This window comes from Mesoplodon bidens (genome assembly GCF_964165515.1).
Source record: "Mesoplodon bidens genome assembly, chromosome: 2".
In the NCBI taxonomy this organism is placed as follows: domain Eukaryota; kingdom Metazoa; phylum Chordata; class Mammalia; order Artiodactyla; family Ziphiidae; genus Mesoplodon; species Mesoplodon bidens.
The window spans coordinates 28,500,869-28,522,009 of NC_138177.1; the positions used below are offsets into that span (position 1 = coordinate 28,500,869).

General features: G+C 33.4%; 1 protein-coding gene across 2 annotated transcripts in view; it reads right to left on the reverse strand.

Annotated features, from left to right (window-relative positions):
• KIFAP3 (kinesin associated protein 3) overlaps window positions 1-21,141 on the reverse strand; it is a 161,003-nt gene that overhangs the window by 74,525 nt on the left and 65,337 nt on the right. For both annotated transcript variants that reach the window (XM_081224620.1, XM_081224621.1), the window contains exon 11: window positions 1,659-1,759. In XM_081224620.1, the coding sequence (XP_081080746.1) occupies window positions 1,659-1,759 (101 nt within the window). The remainder of the gene's footprint in view (window positions 1-1,658; window positions 1,760-21,141) is intronic.

Here is a 21,141-nt window from a genome sequence, read left to right on the forward strand (position 1 = left end):
ATTAATAGCACAATAGTGATTCCATGAATGTAAATTCCCTAAGAGTAAAATTACACATGTATAGAATCTCCACCATTATAGTCTATGAAAAAAAAATCACTAAACTCCTTCAAGACAAATAAACCTAACATATGAAATATATCAAGCAACTGAGTTATAGCAAATATCTTTCTTGAGAGCAGTGCTATAAAAATAAAAGTATTCTGATGAAGCATTTTCCCATCAGAGAACGCAAAGCATTTAAAACCGTCAACCACAAACAAAATTAAAGGGCAAATGACAAAGTTGGGAAACATCTGTAATATGACAATGAGTTAAAATAGTTATTATATATAGAAATATTATTTATTAATCCTAAAATATTGACATGCCAATGGAAAAATTATCAAGGGACATGAATGATTTATAACATAATATCAACAATAAGCATGTGAAAAATGTTCAACTTCACCAATATCCACAGAAATACAAATAAAATGCAAATAAAAAGAAATAGAGACACTCCATTTTTAGAGAAATGATAGTATCCAGTGCTGTTTAAAGTGAAGTGACAATACTGTATGCTAACACATATATATGGAATTTAAGAAAAAAACAAATGTCATGAAGAACCTAGGAGTAAAACAGGAATAAAGACACAGACCTACTTGAGAATGGACTTGAGGATATGGGGAGGGGGAAGGGTAAGCTGTGACAAAGCGAAAGAGAGGCATGGACATATATACACTACCAAACATAAGGTAGATAGCTAGTGGGAAGCAGCCGCATAGCACAGGGAGATCAGCTCGGTGCTTTGTGATCACCTAGAGGGGTGGGATAGGGACGGTAGGAGGGAGGGAGACGCAAGAGGGAAGGGATATGGGAACAGATGTATATGTATAACTGATTCACTTTGTTATAAAGCAGAAACTAATAAAAAAAATTTAAAAATTAAAAAAATTGAAAAAAAGATACATTATAAAAGCTACTAATCAAGAAAAAAGCCCAAAAACAAACAAAAAAAAAACAAAGTGAAGTGACAGTTGGAAAAAAATCAACTCACGTCTTCTTAGAAGGTAATTTGGCCATATTGTGTCAAATACACAAAATACCTTTTGACCTAGTAATTCTACTTTTAGGAATTTAAACTAAAGAAAAAATTGAGATGTGGTTAAGCTTTTACATACTATGATATTTATTCCACATTATTTCATTTGTTTATATACTTTTACTTACATCAGTTTTTATGTGATAAACTGGAAGAAAACCTAATAAACAATTTAACAATATTTAAATTATGGTACACTTATGCAATAAAACAGTATACAACTATTATGAATAATTTTTGAAGAATGTTCAGTGACATGGGAGGGTACTTAACGATATATTAAGTTAAAAAGCAATATATAACTACATATGGCATATAATCCCAATACAGTATTTTTTTAACTATGTAGAAGAAAATGTACCAAAATTTTAAATGGTTATCTCTGGGTTTGGGATAACAGAAAGTTACTTTCATTTCTATAATGTTCTGTACTTTCCAGATTGTATATAACAAATATATATTATTTTTAAGAGGGGATTTTTAAAGAAAAAACCTATCAGGCAAATCAAGGGAAGAAAGTAAAAAACATATTTTTTGAATGCCTTTTTAAAAAAACACTTAAAGCACTTACTTGTGGTATACAGTCAGTGTATGCAAACATTGATTTAAAGCGGTCATCCATGCTTATGTGGTAAAGAACACACATTGCTATTTGTTTGTAGTTTTCATTGCCTGGAAATAAGAAATCATGGATATGGTGAGATTTTATATTATGCCATGCATGGCATGGAATGACCACAAAGAAATTATTATTTTTTGTATAACACACTCAAATTAATGCATTACAACTTTTAAGCTACTGAATCAAAAAAAATCACTATATAACCCTAATTTAGAAAATATTTTGAGCTCCCTATTTCAATTCCAAAGTTTGGAGCACACTATCTCTGAAATATCACTAAGTTCCAAGAGATTATGTGTACTTTACAAGGTATACTTTTGAAAAAATTAACCAAAGAATTAATTGTTCCTGGTAGCCCACTAAAAAGTAGATTTGGCCACTGGCCTCCCCATCCTTACTGTTTTATCAAAATATGTGATAAAAACATTTCATTGACAGTGATAATGTATAAGAAATAGTAAACAAAAAGTATATTTAATTTTTATGAATCAGAAACTGGAAAAATAACAAATAATAAACGAAGTAGAATAGTATTTGCTACATTAAAAAAAAATACATGTCCAAGAGAATACATACAGATTACCAAAAAACACATGAAAAGATGCTCAACATCACTAATCATTAGAGAAATGCAAATCAAAACCACAATGAGGTATCACCTCACACACCACTCAGAATGGCCTGGCCATCATCAAAAAAATCTACAAACAATAAATGCTGGAGAGGGTGTGAAGAAAAGAGAACCCTCCTGCACTGTTGGTGGGAATGTAAATTGATATAACCACTATGGAAAACAGTATGGAGGTTCCTTAAAAAACTAAAAATAGAACTACCATATGACCCAGCAATCTCACTACTGGGCATATACCCTGAGAAAACCATCATTCAAAAAGATACATGTACCCCAATGTTCACTGCAGCACTATTTACAATAGCCAGGATGTGGAAGCAACCTAAGTGTCCATCGACAGATGAATGGATAAAGAAGATGTGGCACATATATACAATGGAATATTACTCCGCTATAAAAAGTAACAAAATTGATTTATTTGTAATGAGGTGGATGGACCTAGAGTCTGTCATACAGAGTGAAGTAAGTCACAAAGAGAAAAACAAATACCGTATGCTAAAGCATATATATGGAATCTAAAAAAATGGTACTGATGAACCTAGTGGCAGGGCAGGAATAAAGACACAGGGGCGGGAAGGGGAAGCTGGGGCTAAGTGAGAGAGTGGCATGGACATATATCCACTACCAAATGTAAAATAGATAGCTAGTGGGAAGCTGCTCCATAGCACAGGGAGATCAGCTCAGTGCTTTGTGACCACCTATAGGGGTGGGATAGGGAGGGTGGGAGGGAGGTTCAAGAGGGAGGGGATATGGGGGTATATGTATACATATAGCTGATTCACTTTGTTGTACAGTAGAAACTAACACAACATTGTAAAGCAATTATACTCCAATAAAGATGGAAAAAAAATACATGACTATAAAATGCTAAAGGGTAGAGATAATAAGCATAGTCTAAGGATTGTCTCAGAACTTCTGAGGTAATATTATTCTAGTTTCATACACCTTGACACTGAAAAAAGAAAAGTGAATGATATATCATAGATTTGAAAAATAAAATGGGACTTTAATATGTCATGTAGTCCTTCTACATGCTTTCAGACAGACCATATTTTAAGGATCTATTTATGATCTCAAAGTCAGTGACAAAACTTGAGCTAGAAAAGTTTAGCTAAAAAGTTTTATCCAAAAAACAACAGTTTTTTAAAAAATTTGGGCTATGAGAAATCCTTGGAGATATTTGGAGTTTTAAAACAAAATCAAGGATATACATAAATTTAGTTGATAAATAACATATCAAGAAAATTTTAAATATATTGTGACGTGGAGGATAAATTCAGCACCTTTATTCTTGTGTCTACCATAGTATAAAATTACTAAAATACTTCGTGTTTTTTAAAAATTTAAAAAATTTTATATTCTTATTGAATTTTTCAGATATTAGGTTATTTCTTTTTGAGGTGGTGAGAAATTCTTAGGGGACATACCTTGGTATTCTTATAGGCTGAGTATAGCATATGGAAGTTTCTCAATAAATACCTGCTGATTGATTCTATTTTTAATATCTAAAAAGCCTGGTGACTATAGTTAACATACTGTATTGTACATTTGAAAGTTGCTAAGAGAGTAAATCTTAAAAGTTCTTACAACCAGAAAAAAAGTAATTATGTGAGGTGATGGATGTGGTAACTAATCTTAAAGTGGTAACTTTTATAGTTAACTACCCTTATATCTAACCTTATATATTTTGCAATATATACATATATCAAGTCCACCTTAAACTTACATACTGTTATATGTCAGTTAGATCTCAATAAAGCTGGAGAAAAACAATATTATGTTTAAAAAATCAGAGGCTAAAACTGAAAAAATAAGCACGTTTAGTCAAAGACAGAAATTACTAGTTCTACAAGATTTTCAGATTTGACACAAAAGTGTTTTAAGTTTCCAGGTGTTTTTTAAAAACATATAGTGACCCTCTCTCTAGCCTCTTGCTTTCCTGGAGCTTATATGTTAAATAAAAAATATTTCATATGGTAAGGAAGAACAATATGAGTCTTCAAAATAATCTGTCAAATAAATTTTATCATCCTTATGTTTCAGATGAGGAACTTAACACTTGGAGGAAAATAAATACTTCCTACACAGCCCTGTAAGTGGGTGAACAGGGCTTTAAACACAGGTTTCTCTGACTTCAGAATTTTCACCAGAAGTGAAGTTATATACACCAGAGGTATATTACAGTATCTCTCAAACATTTTTATATCATAAGGTAAAACAGTTTTTCAAGTAAGATATTATTATCAGGTATAAAAGACTGAAATACACTGATATATGATAGAATAAAACACATTTTAAAAACAGAATTTTAAAAATCAAGACTTTTGCGTCTTTTTAAATTGCTTGGCTAAAGCCTATTTCCTATGGCTTTCAGTATCAATGTAAAAATGACTTCTTGGCATAAAACAAAAACAATAAAATCTAGCATATGTTCGTCAGATGAATACATACTAGTAAACATTTTCATCTTAACTAAAAATCTATGAATTCACTAACTTAACCACTCAGAATACAACATATGCAGGAACTACATCTGGAGGAAAACGTAATGCAAAAACTGAAATTACTCCAAAAAAGAGAAAAGTAGAGACTAACTGGGTGTTCCCAACCCCAGTATTTTGCTCTTGGGATCAGAAAATAGAAAATAGAAAAATAGAAAAGACTAAATAGAAAAGACTCATAGATTTTAATAAATCACATTTTTACACCGCTGAAGGCATTCATTTATACTTATTCTAGTATAAAACACACTTGCCATAGGAAAACAAATCTTTGCATAGGTTTGCATGATACGTAGATTAAAAATGAAAAATTCCAACTTTATTCTGCAGAGAGGAAAGTATCCCTTAGGGGTTTGGTCAGATTATACTTCACAGTATTTAGTTTTTCTCCAGGGACTGAGGTATTTTAAAATCTTTTCAAGTAAGTTCCTACAGCAAACTCATATTCTGAAGGCACAGTCTCTCTTTCCCTGCTATTACAGTTTCTTTCTATATGTTGTTCAGCTGTGGGTAGGTTCTAGTCCTACTTAATTTTTTCAAAATATTATTTGAAAATATTTTCTCTATGTAATGGATTCACTGAAAAGTAGGATTCCAAGTCACACAACTTACTAAATAAATGGTAGAAGAAACAGAGAAATCAATATCCAATATAAAAGATTTTTTAACGTCAAAGTAAATAATCAGACTTTAAAATTCAGTGTGGAGCGAAGAATGAAAAAGGACACTATTCTATGTTTGAGGATTGTCTGTCTACTGCTGGTTATCAGTGAAAGGATTCTAAAACGCAATGTTCTAAAGTGGTACATCAATTCATGTAACGTGAGAGGAAAGAAAGATTCACCTTTAAGAGATCTGTACCCCATAAAGAGAATAACAAGGAAGGTCCTTCTAGAGCAAATTACATACACACACATATATATATATGATTATATATCTATATCACTTCCAAAGGATAACTCAGGATAAAGGATATGTGACAGAATAGAAAGTCTAGAGAAAAGTCCTAAAACTACAATAATTTTTAAAAAGTAGATGAATAACATATGCAAGAAACAACTCAGATTCAACAATAATTTATATTACTTTCTTTTTCCACAGAAAAACTAAATATCTAGTTTCAAAAAGTAGGATGAGTCATTCTACTGCCAGTTCTAATTCTGCTCTTGTGTGCTCTTTCTCCTTCTCTCCCCATACTCATGGACAAAGGTGAAAGATCCTTGCAGTTCTCCCGTACCTTCCTAATTCTTTATCTGTGATCTTCTATTTAAAAACCTATGTAAAGCAACTATACTCCAATAAAAATTAATTTTAAAAAAGGTGGGAGCCTTGGGGGGGCGGGCAGGAAGTATATGGGAAATTAATGTCCTTTCTGCTCAGTTTTGCTATGAACCTTAAATTGCTCTAGAAAATAAAGCTTGATTTAAAAAAAAGTCTCTGAACATATGCCCAATTTCCCATAATCTTTACCTAAAATGATTATCATGCCCCAAAAATGTGCTCAAACTAAAGGACTGAAGAAACAGAAATTCAAGGATTACAAGGCTATCCCGAAAGATTCGTGGATAGCCAGTCTTTTTATAACTACAATTCTTTGAGAGAAGGGAAGAGAGAAAGAGTTAAGCAAACTGATAGTTCCTCTTGTATGTTAAGCATGTATTTTCTCATTTAACCCTTATAACAACGGAAGAGGTAGGTATTATCTTTGATCTGGATGTGAGGCAATGACATTCATTAAGGTTATGAATCCTTCAAAAGGAAACACAGCTCGTGAATCTGAGATTCAAACCTAGGTCAGACTACAAAGCCTGTGTGCATGTACTCTCTACTAAGCCTTCCAGGAAGCAGCAGGAAGGGTGAAATAATGCCAAATAAACATAAATTATTATCATCATTCCTTAGTGGCACAGCACTGGAAGGAAATGCAGTTAAGAAGGGACTCTATGGAGAAAGAGGTGAGAAGATGGTAGAAGAGGAGAAGAGGGGAGATGAAATGAAGCAAAACAATCAGTTACTTATCAGAGTACCTGTGCCCAGATGCAATAGGTTCCAACGGATGAAAGATCTTGACAGGGACAAATTGCATTATCCCCCAAGCAGTTTGGGGGACTAGATCTATAGCAGTTCTGAAACTCACTCTCACTGAATTGGACAAGAACTGCTATCAAGCAGTGTTTGATTTTATGAGAAAAACAAGGTGCTAGAAGCTTAAAAGTTAGAGTGGTAAACAGAGGCAGTAAAATGCTGTGGTTCAAATCTCAGGCTCTGGAGGCAGACTGCTTGGGTTCAATTTGTGGCTCTGCCACTTACTAGCATAAATGGCCTTTTAAGTGTTATTTAAATTCTCTGTGCTTCAGTTTCTTCATCTGTGAAACTGGAATAACAACTGTACCTATCTCAAAGAGTTGTTATGTGAAGATTAGGTGAAAGAATCCTGGTAAAACAATTAGTACTGAGTCTGACACACAATAAACTGAATCAATAAATGTCATTTCTTAGTATTATTATGTTGATAATAACGCTTTTCTGTTTTACCAACAGAACACTATTTTCACGTTCCCCTATTATATATGTTGTCTTTGTGGTTTCTATTCTCAATATTTGACCATAGAGGTAATGTAGGTTTAAGAGGCAGCCAAGATTCCTCTGAGATGAGCTAGACAGGGTTCACAGGTATATTCTGAGCCTATGGTCGAGCCACTTGTCCCTAGTCACTTTCCTATAAAGCTCTGCTATACCCAAAGTACGGGCTTAGGAGAGTCACCTCATCCCTCAAGGCTCCACTCAGTGACCAGTATCTGATAAGGACCCTTCATCAGTCTCATAGGGTTATAAATCCCTTAATCAGAACAAACATTGGGAAAAGAAAATAATCAAAGGATAGATTATTGTCATCAGTATGTGTTCCTCCACCACCACTACCACAAACACACTGTGAACCTCTCTTCCTTCTTTCATGCTGCCTTGTCTGTAACAAAACTTAATTTCACTCCTAGAGTGGGGAAGAGTTGTGGAGGCGACGGGGTACAAAATGATGAAAGGACACAGAGAGAGAAGTCTGAGAACCCAGAAGACAAACCTCACTATTAGCTATATTACTTCATTTACCTTTAAGTTTCATGTCTCAGGCAAATAAAACATACAGGTGTTTCCCCATTTGTTTGAGCTGAGCACAACCAAACAAAAGAAACTGGAATATGACCAGAGATATTTTTTTCCCTTGAGGAAAGTGTGAAAGGAGGTGATGACAGACATAAGGGACTACAATATTGTACTCAGAGGTCTACATAACCCAAGTTGCTGATATGTCTTCTAGATTTTATCTGGGTAAAGGTTCCCTAGAATTCAATCAATTGATTTACAAATATCTATAAAATTGATTTGCTTCTCACTTTGTATTTATTTAGGAAATGAAAAAAGATACAAGATGACACTTGTTTTTTTATTCAGAAAAAAAGATGGAAATATTTTATAAATGGTTGTTACCCATATGTTACCTTGATGATTCTAATTCATATCTTATTGCTTCAAATCACATATTTCCAATCTCCTCTAAAGAACTGCAATGTATGAAGGAAGATTATAGTATATAAACCACAGGTATCATATTCATTGAATCATAAATGATTATACAAGTGATTAATTGCTTAATAAAAACACAGTCTATAACTTTATGGTATCTAGCAGATATCTGACAGCTACAGCAAAAGGACAAAATATTGTAGGAGAAAAGTGAATACCTGGAGGGGGAAGATGTCTGGAAATAACCTAAATTCATCTCTTCAAACACAGCTGCACACAGAAAGTAGAGGCTTTCTGGCAGCCAACATTTATTATTACTTAAAGGTTCCTTAAAAAACTACAAATAGAAGTACCATATGACCCAGCAATCCCACTACTGGGCATATATACCCTGAGAAAACCATAATTCAAAAAGAGTCATGTACCAAAATGTTCATTGCAGCTCTATTTACAATAGCCCGGAGATGGAAACAACCTAAGTGTCCATCATCCAATGAATGGATAAAGAAGATGTGGCACATATATACAATGGAATATCACTCAGCCATAAAAAGAAACAAAATTGAGCTATTTGTAATGAGGTGGATGGACCTAGAGTGTCATACAGAGTGAAGTAAGTCAGAAAGAGAAAGACAAATACTGTATGCTAACACATATATATGGAATTTAAGAAAAAAAATGTCATGAAGAACCTAGGGGTAAGACAGGAATAAAGACACAGACCTACTAGAGAATGGACTTGAGGATATGGGGAGGGGGAAGGGTAAGCTGTGACAAAGCGCGAGAGAGGCATGGACATATATACACTACCAAACGTAAAATAGATAGCTAGCGGGAAGCAGCCGCATAGCAGAGGGAGGTCAGCTCGGTGCTTTGTGACCACCTAGAGGGGTGGGATAGGGAGGGTGGGAGGGAGGGAGACGCAAGAGGGAAGAGATATGGGAACATATGTATGTGTATAACTGATTCACTTTGTTATAAAGCAGAAACTAACACACCATTGTAAAGCAATTATACTCCAATAAAGATAAAAAAAGACTAATTTAAAGATCACACAGCAATAAACAGAAATTAAGAGATTAAATGGTCCAAGTAAAATTAAAGCTTATCCCTTATTATAAGCTAATAATAGTCTTCTTCATTCATTGGATATCTGAGTTCTTAAAAAATAAAACTCAAAAAAAAATCTTGCATATCCTAAACGAATTTGGGGCCGGGAGTTACGATTTTCCCATAAGAATTCATGATGAAGAACCATAAACTCCAGCTAACCAACTATGATTTCTCCACATCATACCAATGGCAGACATTTCAAAAGGGCTCCTTTATGACTTACAGACATCAATTATTCCCTAATGGCATCCCAAGTTAAAACAGTCTGCCAATAGTCGCTATGCTGGCATAGCACCAAAGGCTCTGTGAATTTTGAGCCGAGCAGTGAAAAGACTGAATATTTTGAGAACTAGGTCCTTAACGACTATAGGTGGCTTAGTCAGATCTGTTCAAGTAATAAGGCCACGGTGAAAATAAAATGGCCTAGTCATTATGATTCCTTTGGTATTTATGGTAATAAACATGAATCATGATGAACTCACCGGCTATTAAATACAGAGGCCATAAGTACTTCGATAGGATTTCCACAGAAATTCACTGTTAATTAGCTGGATCATTATTTGAACGTGTTACTGAATTATCTTAGCAGTTGTGCCGCCATTCCCCTCAGAACTGGTCATTCCCAGCTGAGGGCAGTTAATGCCTTAACAAACTGGTCATTAACTCCAGCAACTGATTTTGTGGGAATTATTGCACTTATACGTTCAAGATTTTTTTTTTCTTTTTAAAGAAATTTGCAGCTGTAGTTCAGCTGGAGCAAATGAAGGAGAAAAAAAGTCAGCTCTCTGGGTTGCTCTCACGATCGATTTTCTGCCAATTAAAGGGGAAACACATGCTGATGGGTTTTGACTTTTAAAATGTCTTCAGTTTTTTCCATCTCTGAAGTGATTACTAAAAACACCATTTAGCTACTAATTTTGTAAGATACTTGGGATTTTCCATCCACAGTTCAGTCAAGCAGAAATATGAGTTCTGAACACCAGAACTCAAAGCCAAATTTCTGCTGCTGCAGTAGACCCAGCCCAATACTTTGTAAAAGCAGAGTGAGAACACGAATTATGGGTCACATTATTAGCCAGATTCTCATTCCCTTCTGCACTCCATGTCTTTGTTCAAAGTAGAGAACTCCCTTCGAAGTCACAAAGGGTCCATGAAAAGATAAGAGAAGTGGGGATATAAGCACCCCTATATTAGAATAGAGCAGCATTAAGGTGATAAATTACCCCTAGAAAGTCTATGTGAGTACAACATACTTCAAAAATCACAACTGCCTTTAAGTTTACTGTAGAGTTGGAACCTTTAAAGCTCTATCACTGTAGTGAGAATGCCACAGGCAAAACCACCACTTAAAAGATAATTGCAACAATTATTGAACACATATATTGACTATACTGAAATACACTAAAAATATACTGCAGGTAGATTAGATGATCTTTTGTACATGTTTCCATATCACTTTATGTTTAACTTATTAGCGCACATACTGCAGATACATAACCAGCATGACTAGATAGATAGCCTTAGTTAAAACTTGAATTTGGAGAGACCAATTTTTAAGATTGCAACTCAACTCTCTTCTAGAATGGATTTGTTCAGTCAAATCTAACAGAGATTTGAAATGAATAGATAAAAGCCAACGGTTTTTTAACTGTGAGTTCAGGGGGGAAAATGTCAGAATTTATAGGTTACAATAATCAGTATGAAAACAAACATAACAATAGTTTTGTGATACAGTGGTTCATGGATAAATGTTTCTTGTGCTAAATTACTTAATTTAAAAACTATAAGAAACTGAAATTGTACATCTACCATTAAGCTTAGTAGCTTTGTCACGTTAAGACGTATTCATGAAATAAGTACTCTAACATTCAGCACTTTTGATATATTTCACTCTCTTTTAGTATGTACAACTGTACATTTCGCCATGTAGTTTATTTTTAAAATATTTTCAACATGTTTCAATTATTTTACTACCTTGTCTGTAGTGTTCTTTTATCCAGAGCATACTACAACAACTTATTTATAATACACCCTACAAAATATGCATACTTGTAGTACAAAACGATAAGGGCCAAAATAAAGCCCTTAACAATGGCTGCTTTCTAGCCTCCAGGTCCACATCATTGACTTAATGTGCTTTGGTCAGCTTTTACCACCTAGAAATGGAGAGACCCCAGGCAATATTCACACACAGAGTATTGGAACCAGCTGGTGATAGAAGAATCCGAAGAAAAAAGGCTTCTTGATTTAATTGGGAAAACAGGAGGAAGCATAAATTTTACTGCCATTAATAACTTCAAGCAATCTTGATACGACTCTACTTCACCCTGACGGCCAGACATATGCTTTTTGTTAAAGTGTTTGCCACATCTGACCCCTATTGTTTGCTCACTTGATCAGGTAAGAAAATGTAGGTTTATTTATAGGATAAATGAGACCTATTAAAATGAGAAACAGTGCAGTAGTCTATGACGAGCTGTGTACTGAAATAGATGTGTGAAATTCCATAACAGTTTTGTAATAAACAGGCCAAATGAAGTTATTAAAAAAAATCTACTTTAGGTTTCTTAAAGAAATCATCATAAACGCAACTTAGTTTTTCAAAAATGGAAAATACCTCCTAACTAGAAAATATTTTGACCATTTCCAGTTTTTAATAAGTCAGAAAAGGTCATTTAGAAAACATTATTCTCTTTAAAAAATAAAGACAAGCTTTATGTCTTCATTTTATGATACTTTAAAAATTATAAATTAAGTCATTAATATATAATGAAAAAAGTAAATTTAACATTATGGGGGAATTTCAAAGGTGTTCAGAACTTAACTTTTTCAATTTTCTTTTAAGGACATATGACAGAATGGTCACAGAAAATAACCCTTAATTTTTAAGTGATCAAAGTTTAGAGTCTAACAGTATCTACTCTGGCAGTATCCAACAATAAGGGAAATCAGACTTGTCTCAACTGGAAGAAATCAAACATTTATCACCTAACTCTTGACCTGGTGTGACTCCCTACATGTTGATAAAATCTTTCTACAGCCTTGGAAAATGCCCTGAAACCCAGATTACCTAATGTAATCTAGATCAAGATGAATCAGGTGCCATTCTTACTCTCAAAACCATTCTGGGTCTACTCACAGAATGTAGAAAAATTTATATCCATTTTGAGCACCTTAGAAACTCTAATTTACCTTCCATTGAAGAGAATATGGTCTAACATTTGGATCCATTTTGAAATGATTCATGTGGAATTATGAAACAGGCATGACAATGTGCTACTGAATCTAGGAATCCTACTTTGTCTGCCATAACAAATAAAATTAGTTTCAGCAAATTAGCATAGATTCACAACTCTCAAATGTAAAGGAATCAAAATTTACACAGATAGGGAAGAAAAGAAATGAGATGACAGCTAAAGGTAAAAGAGTGAAGAGTCAAGAAGAATCTTTATTAAGATGGATGAAATAATAGTATATTTGTATGTCAACAGGAATGATCTAATAGAGAGGGAAAAAGTAATGATGTGGAACAGAGAGGAGAACTGCTGGAGCAAGAATCTTGAGTAGGCGAGAGAATGAAATAGAGAGGGAGCATGGCTTATGGTAAGAGTAGAAGCAAAGTAGATACACAGATGCAGGCAGGAGGGTAAGTGTGGCAACAGAAACTCATGGAAATTCTTTTCTGACTGCTTCTATTTTCTCAGTGAAACAGGAAGCAAAACAAGGTGATGAGGATGAGGATAAGGTGTTGGATTTAGAAGGAGAAAGTAGAGGAATGAAATTCTCACCTAAAAGAGTGGGAGAATGACTAGACAAAGAAAATGTAGTATGACTGCTGGGCAGCATTAAAGGTCTAGTACTGATTATCCAGAATTTTCTGTATGTTTCTGTCCCTCTGTGCTCAGGGTCTTCCATCTCCATTTTCCTACCCAATGACATCCATCTCCCAACTCCCTTCACGAAGCACCAAAGAAATTGGTAAAAATGATTCTTACTAATATGTGAGTGGTCCAAAGGGCAAGGAAAGAAATATAACTAAATGTCTAAGTATAGGAGAAAATAAGGATTATCCTATGGAAATGGGAGTGTTTGGGTCTTGCCTAGAAATCCAAATATAAAATTAAGAAAATATATTTTGGGAAAACCAAACATGCCTTCTAGCTACATTTAACCTGCTAGTTTGAGACTCCTGATGTATTGTTACTGCCAGAAGTGTTTGCATTTAATGGGAATTAAAAGCTTTAAAAGAATGCTCTAATTCATTGGTTTTCAAAATGTGGTTTGAGGACCCCGAAAGGGGATCCACAAAGTCACACCATTTTTATAACAATCATATTATTTTAATTTTTTTACTCTCATTATTTCATAAGAGGCTACATGACATAATATACGTGACATATATGACATATGATTTCACAGCATACTGTTGAGGGAGATATGAGAGCCAGCTGTTGTCTATTAAGTCTGACTATAAAGAGATTTGCAGAAGTAAAATTATGTCCACTCCTCTCAGTAATTTTTGTTTTGTTTTAGAAAAGAGTTATTTTTCATAAAAATATTTATGTTAACATGTAGTAGGTTATTTTAAAATAAATATGTAACACTTTTTCAATTTTATTTTTGAATACAATAAATATCCATAAATATAACTCTGCATAAACAAAAAATCTCTGGGGGTCCTCAGTTATTGTTAAGAGTATTAAAATGTCCAGAGACCAAAAGTTTGAAAACCGATGCACTAATCATTGAATTACAACAATCACCTAATAAACAGGGAACTTGTAAAACAGCAGAGAAAGTGTGGAAAGTGGTGATTGTCTATAATTTACAGGTAGCTACCTAATCTGCCTAACCATTAGGTTGTTGTGCCTATTCTATTTTTGTTTTAACAAATCCAAAAATTCATTTTTATAGGATAAGACCTGTATATTTTGTAAGGTTTATTCCCGTGAGTTTAAATTCCTTTGAAAATCAAGTTAAAAACTGAAAGGCTGACATGAAAACTCAGACATCACTCAATTTAAAATACATATCAATGTCATTCACAAAGCGGGAAGAAAAACAGTGTCAATTAACTCAAAATTGTCCCAAAGAGTTCATCAGTGAAATTTGGCAGTTTTTTAATAAAATTACTAAGTATGGACCCTGTAATACACCGTCTCTGTGATGTTTAAGTTTTATGCATGAAGCGATGTCATGCTGAACTACGATCTTCCAAAGAATACACTTCAGTTGTATTTTTATGCTTTTGCTTCTGTGCTAACATCATCCCCAAGCACATTAAACAATACTCAGCATATGAAACATCCAAGCCAAAGCAACTGAGAGGCAAATAAGAAAAACATTATTTGCCTGGTTGCATCCGACAGAAAGCTAAGAAAATTTAGTTTTTCAAGTTACTTTTGAAACACTGTCAGTGCATTCTCCAGGGAACTGAAGAATACACTACGACAAGGAATTTCCTTGCCATCTCCCAACCCAGGATATTCTGACATAAGGAAGCACTCTTGAGACATATCAATGTCAAACGGTTTAAGAACTTATGACAAGGGAATATTTTTTTAATGATCTGATTCCTAGATGAGCCAAAAAATCTTTGAACACTTTAAAAAGTTAACTCAATATCATAAAAAACCTGAACAAACTGTCTAACAATTACATAAGTAAAGCCAAACTTCGTAGGTCCAACTCAATTTGCAAATAATCACAATTGATGAAACCATTGGCTATGATAGGTCTCCCAGATGGTAACATAAAGTTACTAAGCATGAGAAACTATGTCACGTACAGGGATTAATAGTACTGAAAAGATTATAAATTGATACTGAACTAAGCAGAGATAAGTTTAAATTAAGATCTTTATGAAATCTTAGGAAAATAACATATCAAAAAATGAAATAAGAAATGAACAATTTTGGTGGTATTTAGGAAAATAAAAACAAAGGAATTTAGATATAAGCTTTTATAACCTTTAGATGTAAGGTTTTCCAAGGACGCAAGTAAAAATTTTGAAATATTTGGGGAAATAATGCCTTCTTTCTCTATGCCCAGGAAAAGATCAAAACTATTCAAGCAAATTAATTTCAGAATAAGTTGAGAAAGAACATTTTAAATGATGATTTCTAAAATTCCTTATTAATCCCTTTATGTGTCCCTGATGTTAAAGGAAAAAGCTAAATTCAAAATTTCTAAGTGAAATACTCATATGATAAAACAATATCAACATAATTTTTAGTTGTTGAACTACAATACTTGGTTCTGTTCAGAGCCTCACATGGCAAAAGAGCTGAGCTATAACATAACTTCTTTACCTTTAATAATTATTCAAATCGCAAAACCTTCCTCAAGTACATATTTTTTTTCCAGTTATTTGGCAATTCTCACAACAGCAGGGGTCGCAATGTACTAGTTAAATGTTTCAGGACACAAGGGAAGGGGATTAAATGTTCATATAGCATAGCTTTATTAGAGCCTGAAATATTCATGATTCATTATATTCTAGTTAAAATAATTTATTATTAAGTATAAAAAGATTTTTCAGTTATGGGGTCCCCAAATAATAATAAAGAAAACCTACTTAATATCTGATAGCATTTCCAGTTGAAACAGCATCCCTTAAAAATCACTCCTGAAAAGTTCTACCAGATGTATAGCTCTACAAAAGAGCTTCTACATTTTTTGCATCTTTTAAAAATTAAATGATTTCTATATATAAATGGGTAATTTTAAATTCAGTCATTTGTCAACGTGAACATATAATGAACAAATAATTTTTATCTAATGAAAAAAGCAAACTGACCAGTCTTATTATAAACTACATGCTCTTTAATTCCTTCTCCATAACTAGAGTGAAGAAAATGTACCTCAAATTCTCTAAATATTTGATTTACAGAAGGTTATTTTTTCTCTTTCAAAAAAAATTTCACTTCCACGGAATCATTCCAAGTACTAGCCAAGGAGTAACCTAGATAATTTAGATTATCTACTGTTCAACACATTAAAAATCCAAAAGAGACAGTGATATTTCTGAAGATTTGAAGGAAAAGACATCTAATCACTTCCTCTATTTCAGTTTTCTAACTGAACATCAAATCAGAGGACGTAAAATCAATGATTAAGTCATAAGTAGAATTTAAAAAGAATAGAAAAAATAGAAAATATAGTGCATTGCACATAGAAATGGCAAAATAGTGCTTCATGAACGTTTAAAAAAATTACATATATTAAACAGTGTATAATATATATCACAAAATATAGTGTATATTAATATACACACATACATATACATCACATACACATGTGAGTACTGGTTTGCAATGTACAATATAATACTACAGTCTGGGGTAAAAGATATTTGAAAGGCACTGCTCTAGATGAATTATTTCCTATGCCTTTAAAATCTATGCTCTCTATAACTCCAACTTCTATATAATTGTAGTGGCCAAAAATGAGAGATATTAAATATACCTTGAACTACTCAATTGAGAAGTTTAGTTTATTGTGTTAGGAGTTGATTTAATTTTCCACACATATAACATATACATTAACAAATCTAAAAATAACTATTCTATTAATCACTTATCAGGAAATCATTTAGTATACACTACATACAATTTCTCTGAACACAGCAAAGAGTACAATCAAACAAAATAGGTCCCTCACAGTCAAAAGAAATGTTACAAGGTCCATGCAATAAATGTTACTAGGAAGAGAACCCTTTGGGCATTCATTTGGAATTTCATTTTTAACAAAATACACATTTCAAATAAGTTCAGTTGTCGGTTTCCAAGACCACAGGAGATTAGAAATATATCATTAGAGGAAAGGAAAATTGCTGCCATGGAATTGCTGCTGGTACAAAAGAAATGAGAAGTGACAGCCAAGGACAAGTGAGGAAAACAGAAAAACTGTATATAAAAATTAAAAATACATGGCATTCTGGGGCCATTTAGCAAGGGGAAGTACTTGAGCATAGTAATATTTATAGCCCTGTATAATAAATTATCTTCAGAATTACAAATTTGAATCAATGATAATGAAAAAAATAGCAATTACTTATATAGCACTTGAGCCAGGCACTCTGGCTCCAAAGCCCATGGTTTTAACCCCTACAACATTTACTGCTTCTCAATAAAAATTTAAATTATGTTTATGTATTAAGGTAAACTTAAGAAAATATTTAAGAAAAGAACAATGTAATTAATTTTAAAATACAAAATGATTAAATACCCTTAATGATATATGCCTGGTAAACATACTTATCAAAAAAGACCCATTTCTGGATAACAATTATTTGTGTTCTACATATATTTACATTAATTTCACTTATAATATTACTATATTCACTAATATTTACTGCATTATATCATTTAACCCTTCCCTATTAATATGGACCATTATTACCTACATACTGGAGATGAGAAAACTGACATATGGGTTAAGTAATTTGTACAATATCATATAGCTAGTAACCGATAAAGCCAATATTCAATATAGTCTGGCTCCAGCATTCTAGCTTTTATTCAATGTGCTCTGTGCCACTACAGTGGCAAGGTATACGACATACGGTAATATTTGCAATAATGTATCCGGATGTACTCTTTAAGAGATTCTGGTAATCCTGGAAACCCAGCTAAAATGCAGAAAAATTTAAAAATATCTTTCAGGATCATTAGGCTGCATGCTTACCAATGTTCCACTTCTAATCCTTCCAGGCATTTGCCTACCTGCCTTAAAGTTCTACATGGCTATGTGATTTGCTTTATCAATGGAAATGTAAACAAAAATGATATTTGTTACATCAAAGTGGAACCCTTTAAGTTTGCAATTCTCCATTTTCTCTGTCTTCCCTTCCCCGATGCCAAGGTGACCTGAAGGCTTTGTTAGTGGGTCCTTGACTGATGCTGACATGAACCAGCAGTTTCTACTTACCTATAGTGGACATAAATATGAGCAAAAAATAAAACTTTTTCTATTTTAAGCTACTGAGATATTAGGGTTGTTTATTAATAATCATAAGCGTGTCCTCCTGACTAATACATTTAATAAATAGGTTTTTCTGGGAAGTGATGGATAAAAGGGCCATTTTGAGGACTTAATAAAATAGTAACAATTCTGAAGTTTACAAAATGGTTATGTTCCAAAAGTTCATACTGAATCAGTAACTTGGAATTTGGAGCATTTTTTCCCCCATAGGCTCACATTATAAAAGGGCCTACATAAGCTTATATAACCCATAATTTAAATGAAAAAAATTGAAAATAACAGTGGCATTAAATAATTAAATAAAAAGCATGTGAAATACTTGTAGGTATTCTGAACATGTGTAGACATTTTGAAGAATTTTATAGAAGTTGGAAGGCACTGTTCTAGTATATTTTAATTTCTCTTCAGTATGTACATTTTCTCCCTTTCCTTGATCCTGGAATATCAGAAGTTATTCTCTTTTGTTTACTACACATGATTGTCATTGCTTCCATGATGTGTAAGTCGAAGGCAAAGGAGGAAATAAAGTTATCAAGCAAAAAACATATGAATATTTGATAGCAAAGATCAATAAAACTAAAAGCTGGTTCTTTGAGAAGATAAACAAAATTGATAAACCATTAGCCAGACTCATCAAGAAAAAAAGGGAGAAGACTCAAATCAACAGAATTAGAAATGAAAAAGAAGTAACAACTGACACTGCAGAAATACAAAGGATCATGAAAGATTACTACAACTAACTGTATGCCAATAAAATGGACAACCTGGAAGAAATGGACAAATCCTTAGAAAAGCACAACCTTCTGAGACTGAAACACAAACAAATAGAAAATATAAACAGACCAATCACAAGCACTGAAATTGAGACTGTGATTAAAAATCTTCCAACAAACAAAAGCCTAGGACCAGAGGGCTTCACAGGCGAATTCTATCAAACATTTAGACAAGAGCTAACACCCATCCTTCTCAAACTCTTCCAAAATATAGCAGAGGGAGGAACACTCCCAAACTCATTCTATGAGGCCACCATCACCCTGATACCAAAACCAGATAAAGATATCACAAAGAAAGAAAATTACAGGCCAATATCACTGATGAAAATAGATGCAAAAATCCTCAACAAAATACTAGCGAACAGAATCCAACAGCACGTTAAAAGGATCATACACCATGATCAACTGGGGTTTATCCCAGGAATGCAAGGATTCTTTAATATATGCAAATCAATCAATGTGATACACCATATCAACAAATTGAAGGACAAAAACCATATGATCATTTCAACAGATGCAGAAAAAGCTTTTGACAAAATTCAACACTCATTTATGATAAAAAACCTAGAGAAAGTAGGCATAGAAGGAAAGGCAATATATGACAAACTCACAGCCAAAATCATTCTCAATGGTGAAAAACTGAAACCATTCCCACTAAGATCAGGAACAAGACAAGGTTGGCCACTCTCACCACTATTATTCAACATAGTTTTGGAAGTTTTAGCCACAGCAATCAGAGAAGAAAAGGAAATAAAAGGAATCCAAATCGGAAAAGAAGATGTAAAGCTGTCACTATTTGCATATGACATGATACTATACATAGAGAATCCTAAAGATGCTACCAGAAAACTACCAGAACTAATCAATGAATTTGGTAAAGTAGTAGGATACAAAATTAATGCACAGAAATCTCTTGCATTCTTATACACTAAGGATGAAAACTCTGAAAGAGAAATTAAGGAAACACTGCCATTTACCACTGCTACAAAAAGAATAAAATACCTAGGAATAAACCAACCTAAGGAGACAAAAGACCTGTATGCAGAAAACTATAAGACACTGTGAAAGAAACTAAAGATGATATAAATAGATGGAAAGGTATACCATGTTCTTGGATTGGAAGAATCAACATTGTGAAAATGACTCTACTACCCAAAGCAATCTACAGATTCAATGCAATCCCTATCAAACTATCAGTGGCATTTTTCACAGAACTAGAACAAAAAATTTCACAGTTTGTATGGAAATACAACAAACCCCAAATAGCCACAGCAATCTTGAGAAAGAAAAATGAAGCTGCAGGAATAAGGCTCCCAGACTTCAGACTATATTACAAAGCTACAGTAATCAAGACAGTATGGTACTGGCACAAAACAGAAATATAGATCAATGGAACAGGATAGAAAGCCCAGATATAAACCCACACACATATAGTCACCTTATTTTTGATAAAGGACGCAAGAATATACAATGGAAAAAAGACAGCCTCTTCAATAGTGGTGCTGGGAAAACTGGACAGCTACATGTAAAAGAATGAAGCTAGAACACTCCCTAACACCATACACAAAAATAAACTCAAAATGGATTAAAGACCTAAACGTAAGGCCAGACACTATAAAACTCTTAGAGGAAAAATAGGCAGAACACTCTATGACATAAATCACAGCAAGATCCTTTTTAACCCACCTCCTAGAGAAATGGAAATAAAAAGAAAAATAAACAGATGAGACCTAATGAAACTTAAAAGCTTCTGCACAGCAAAGGAAACCATAAACAAGACGAAAAGACAACCCTCAGAATGGGAGAAAATATTTGCAAATGAAGCAACTGACAAAGGATTAATCTCCAAAATTTACAAGCAGCTCATGCAGCTCAATATCAAAAAAAACAAACAACCCAATCGAAAA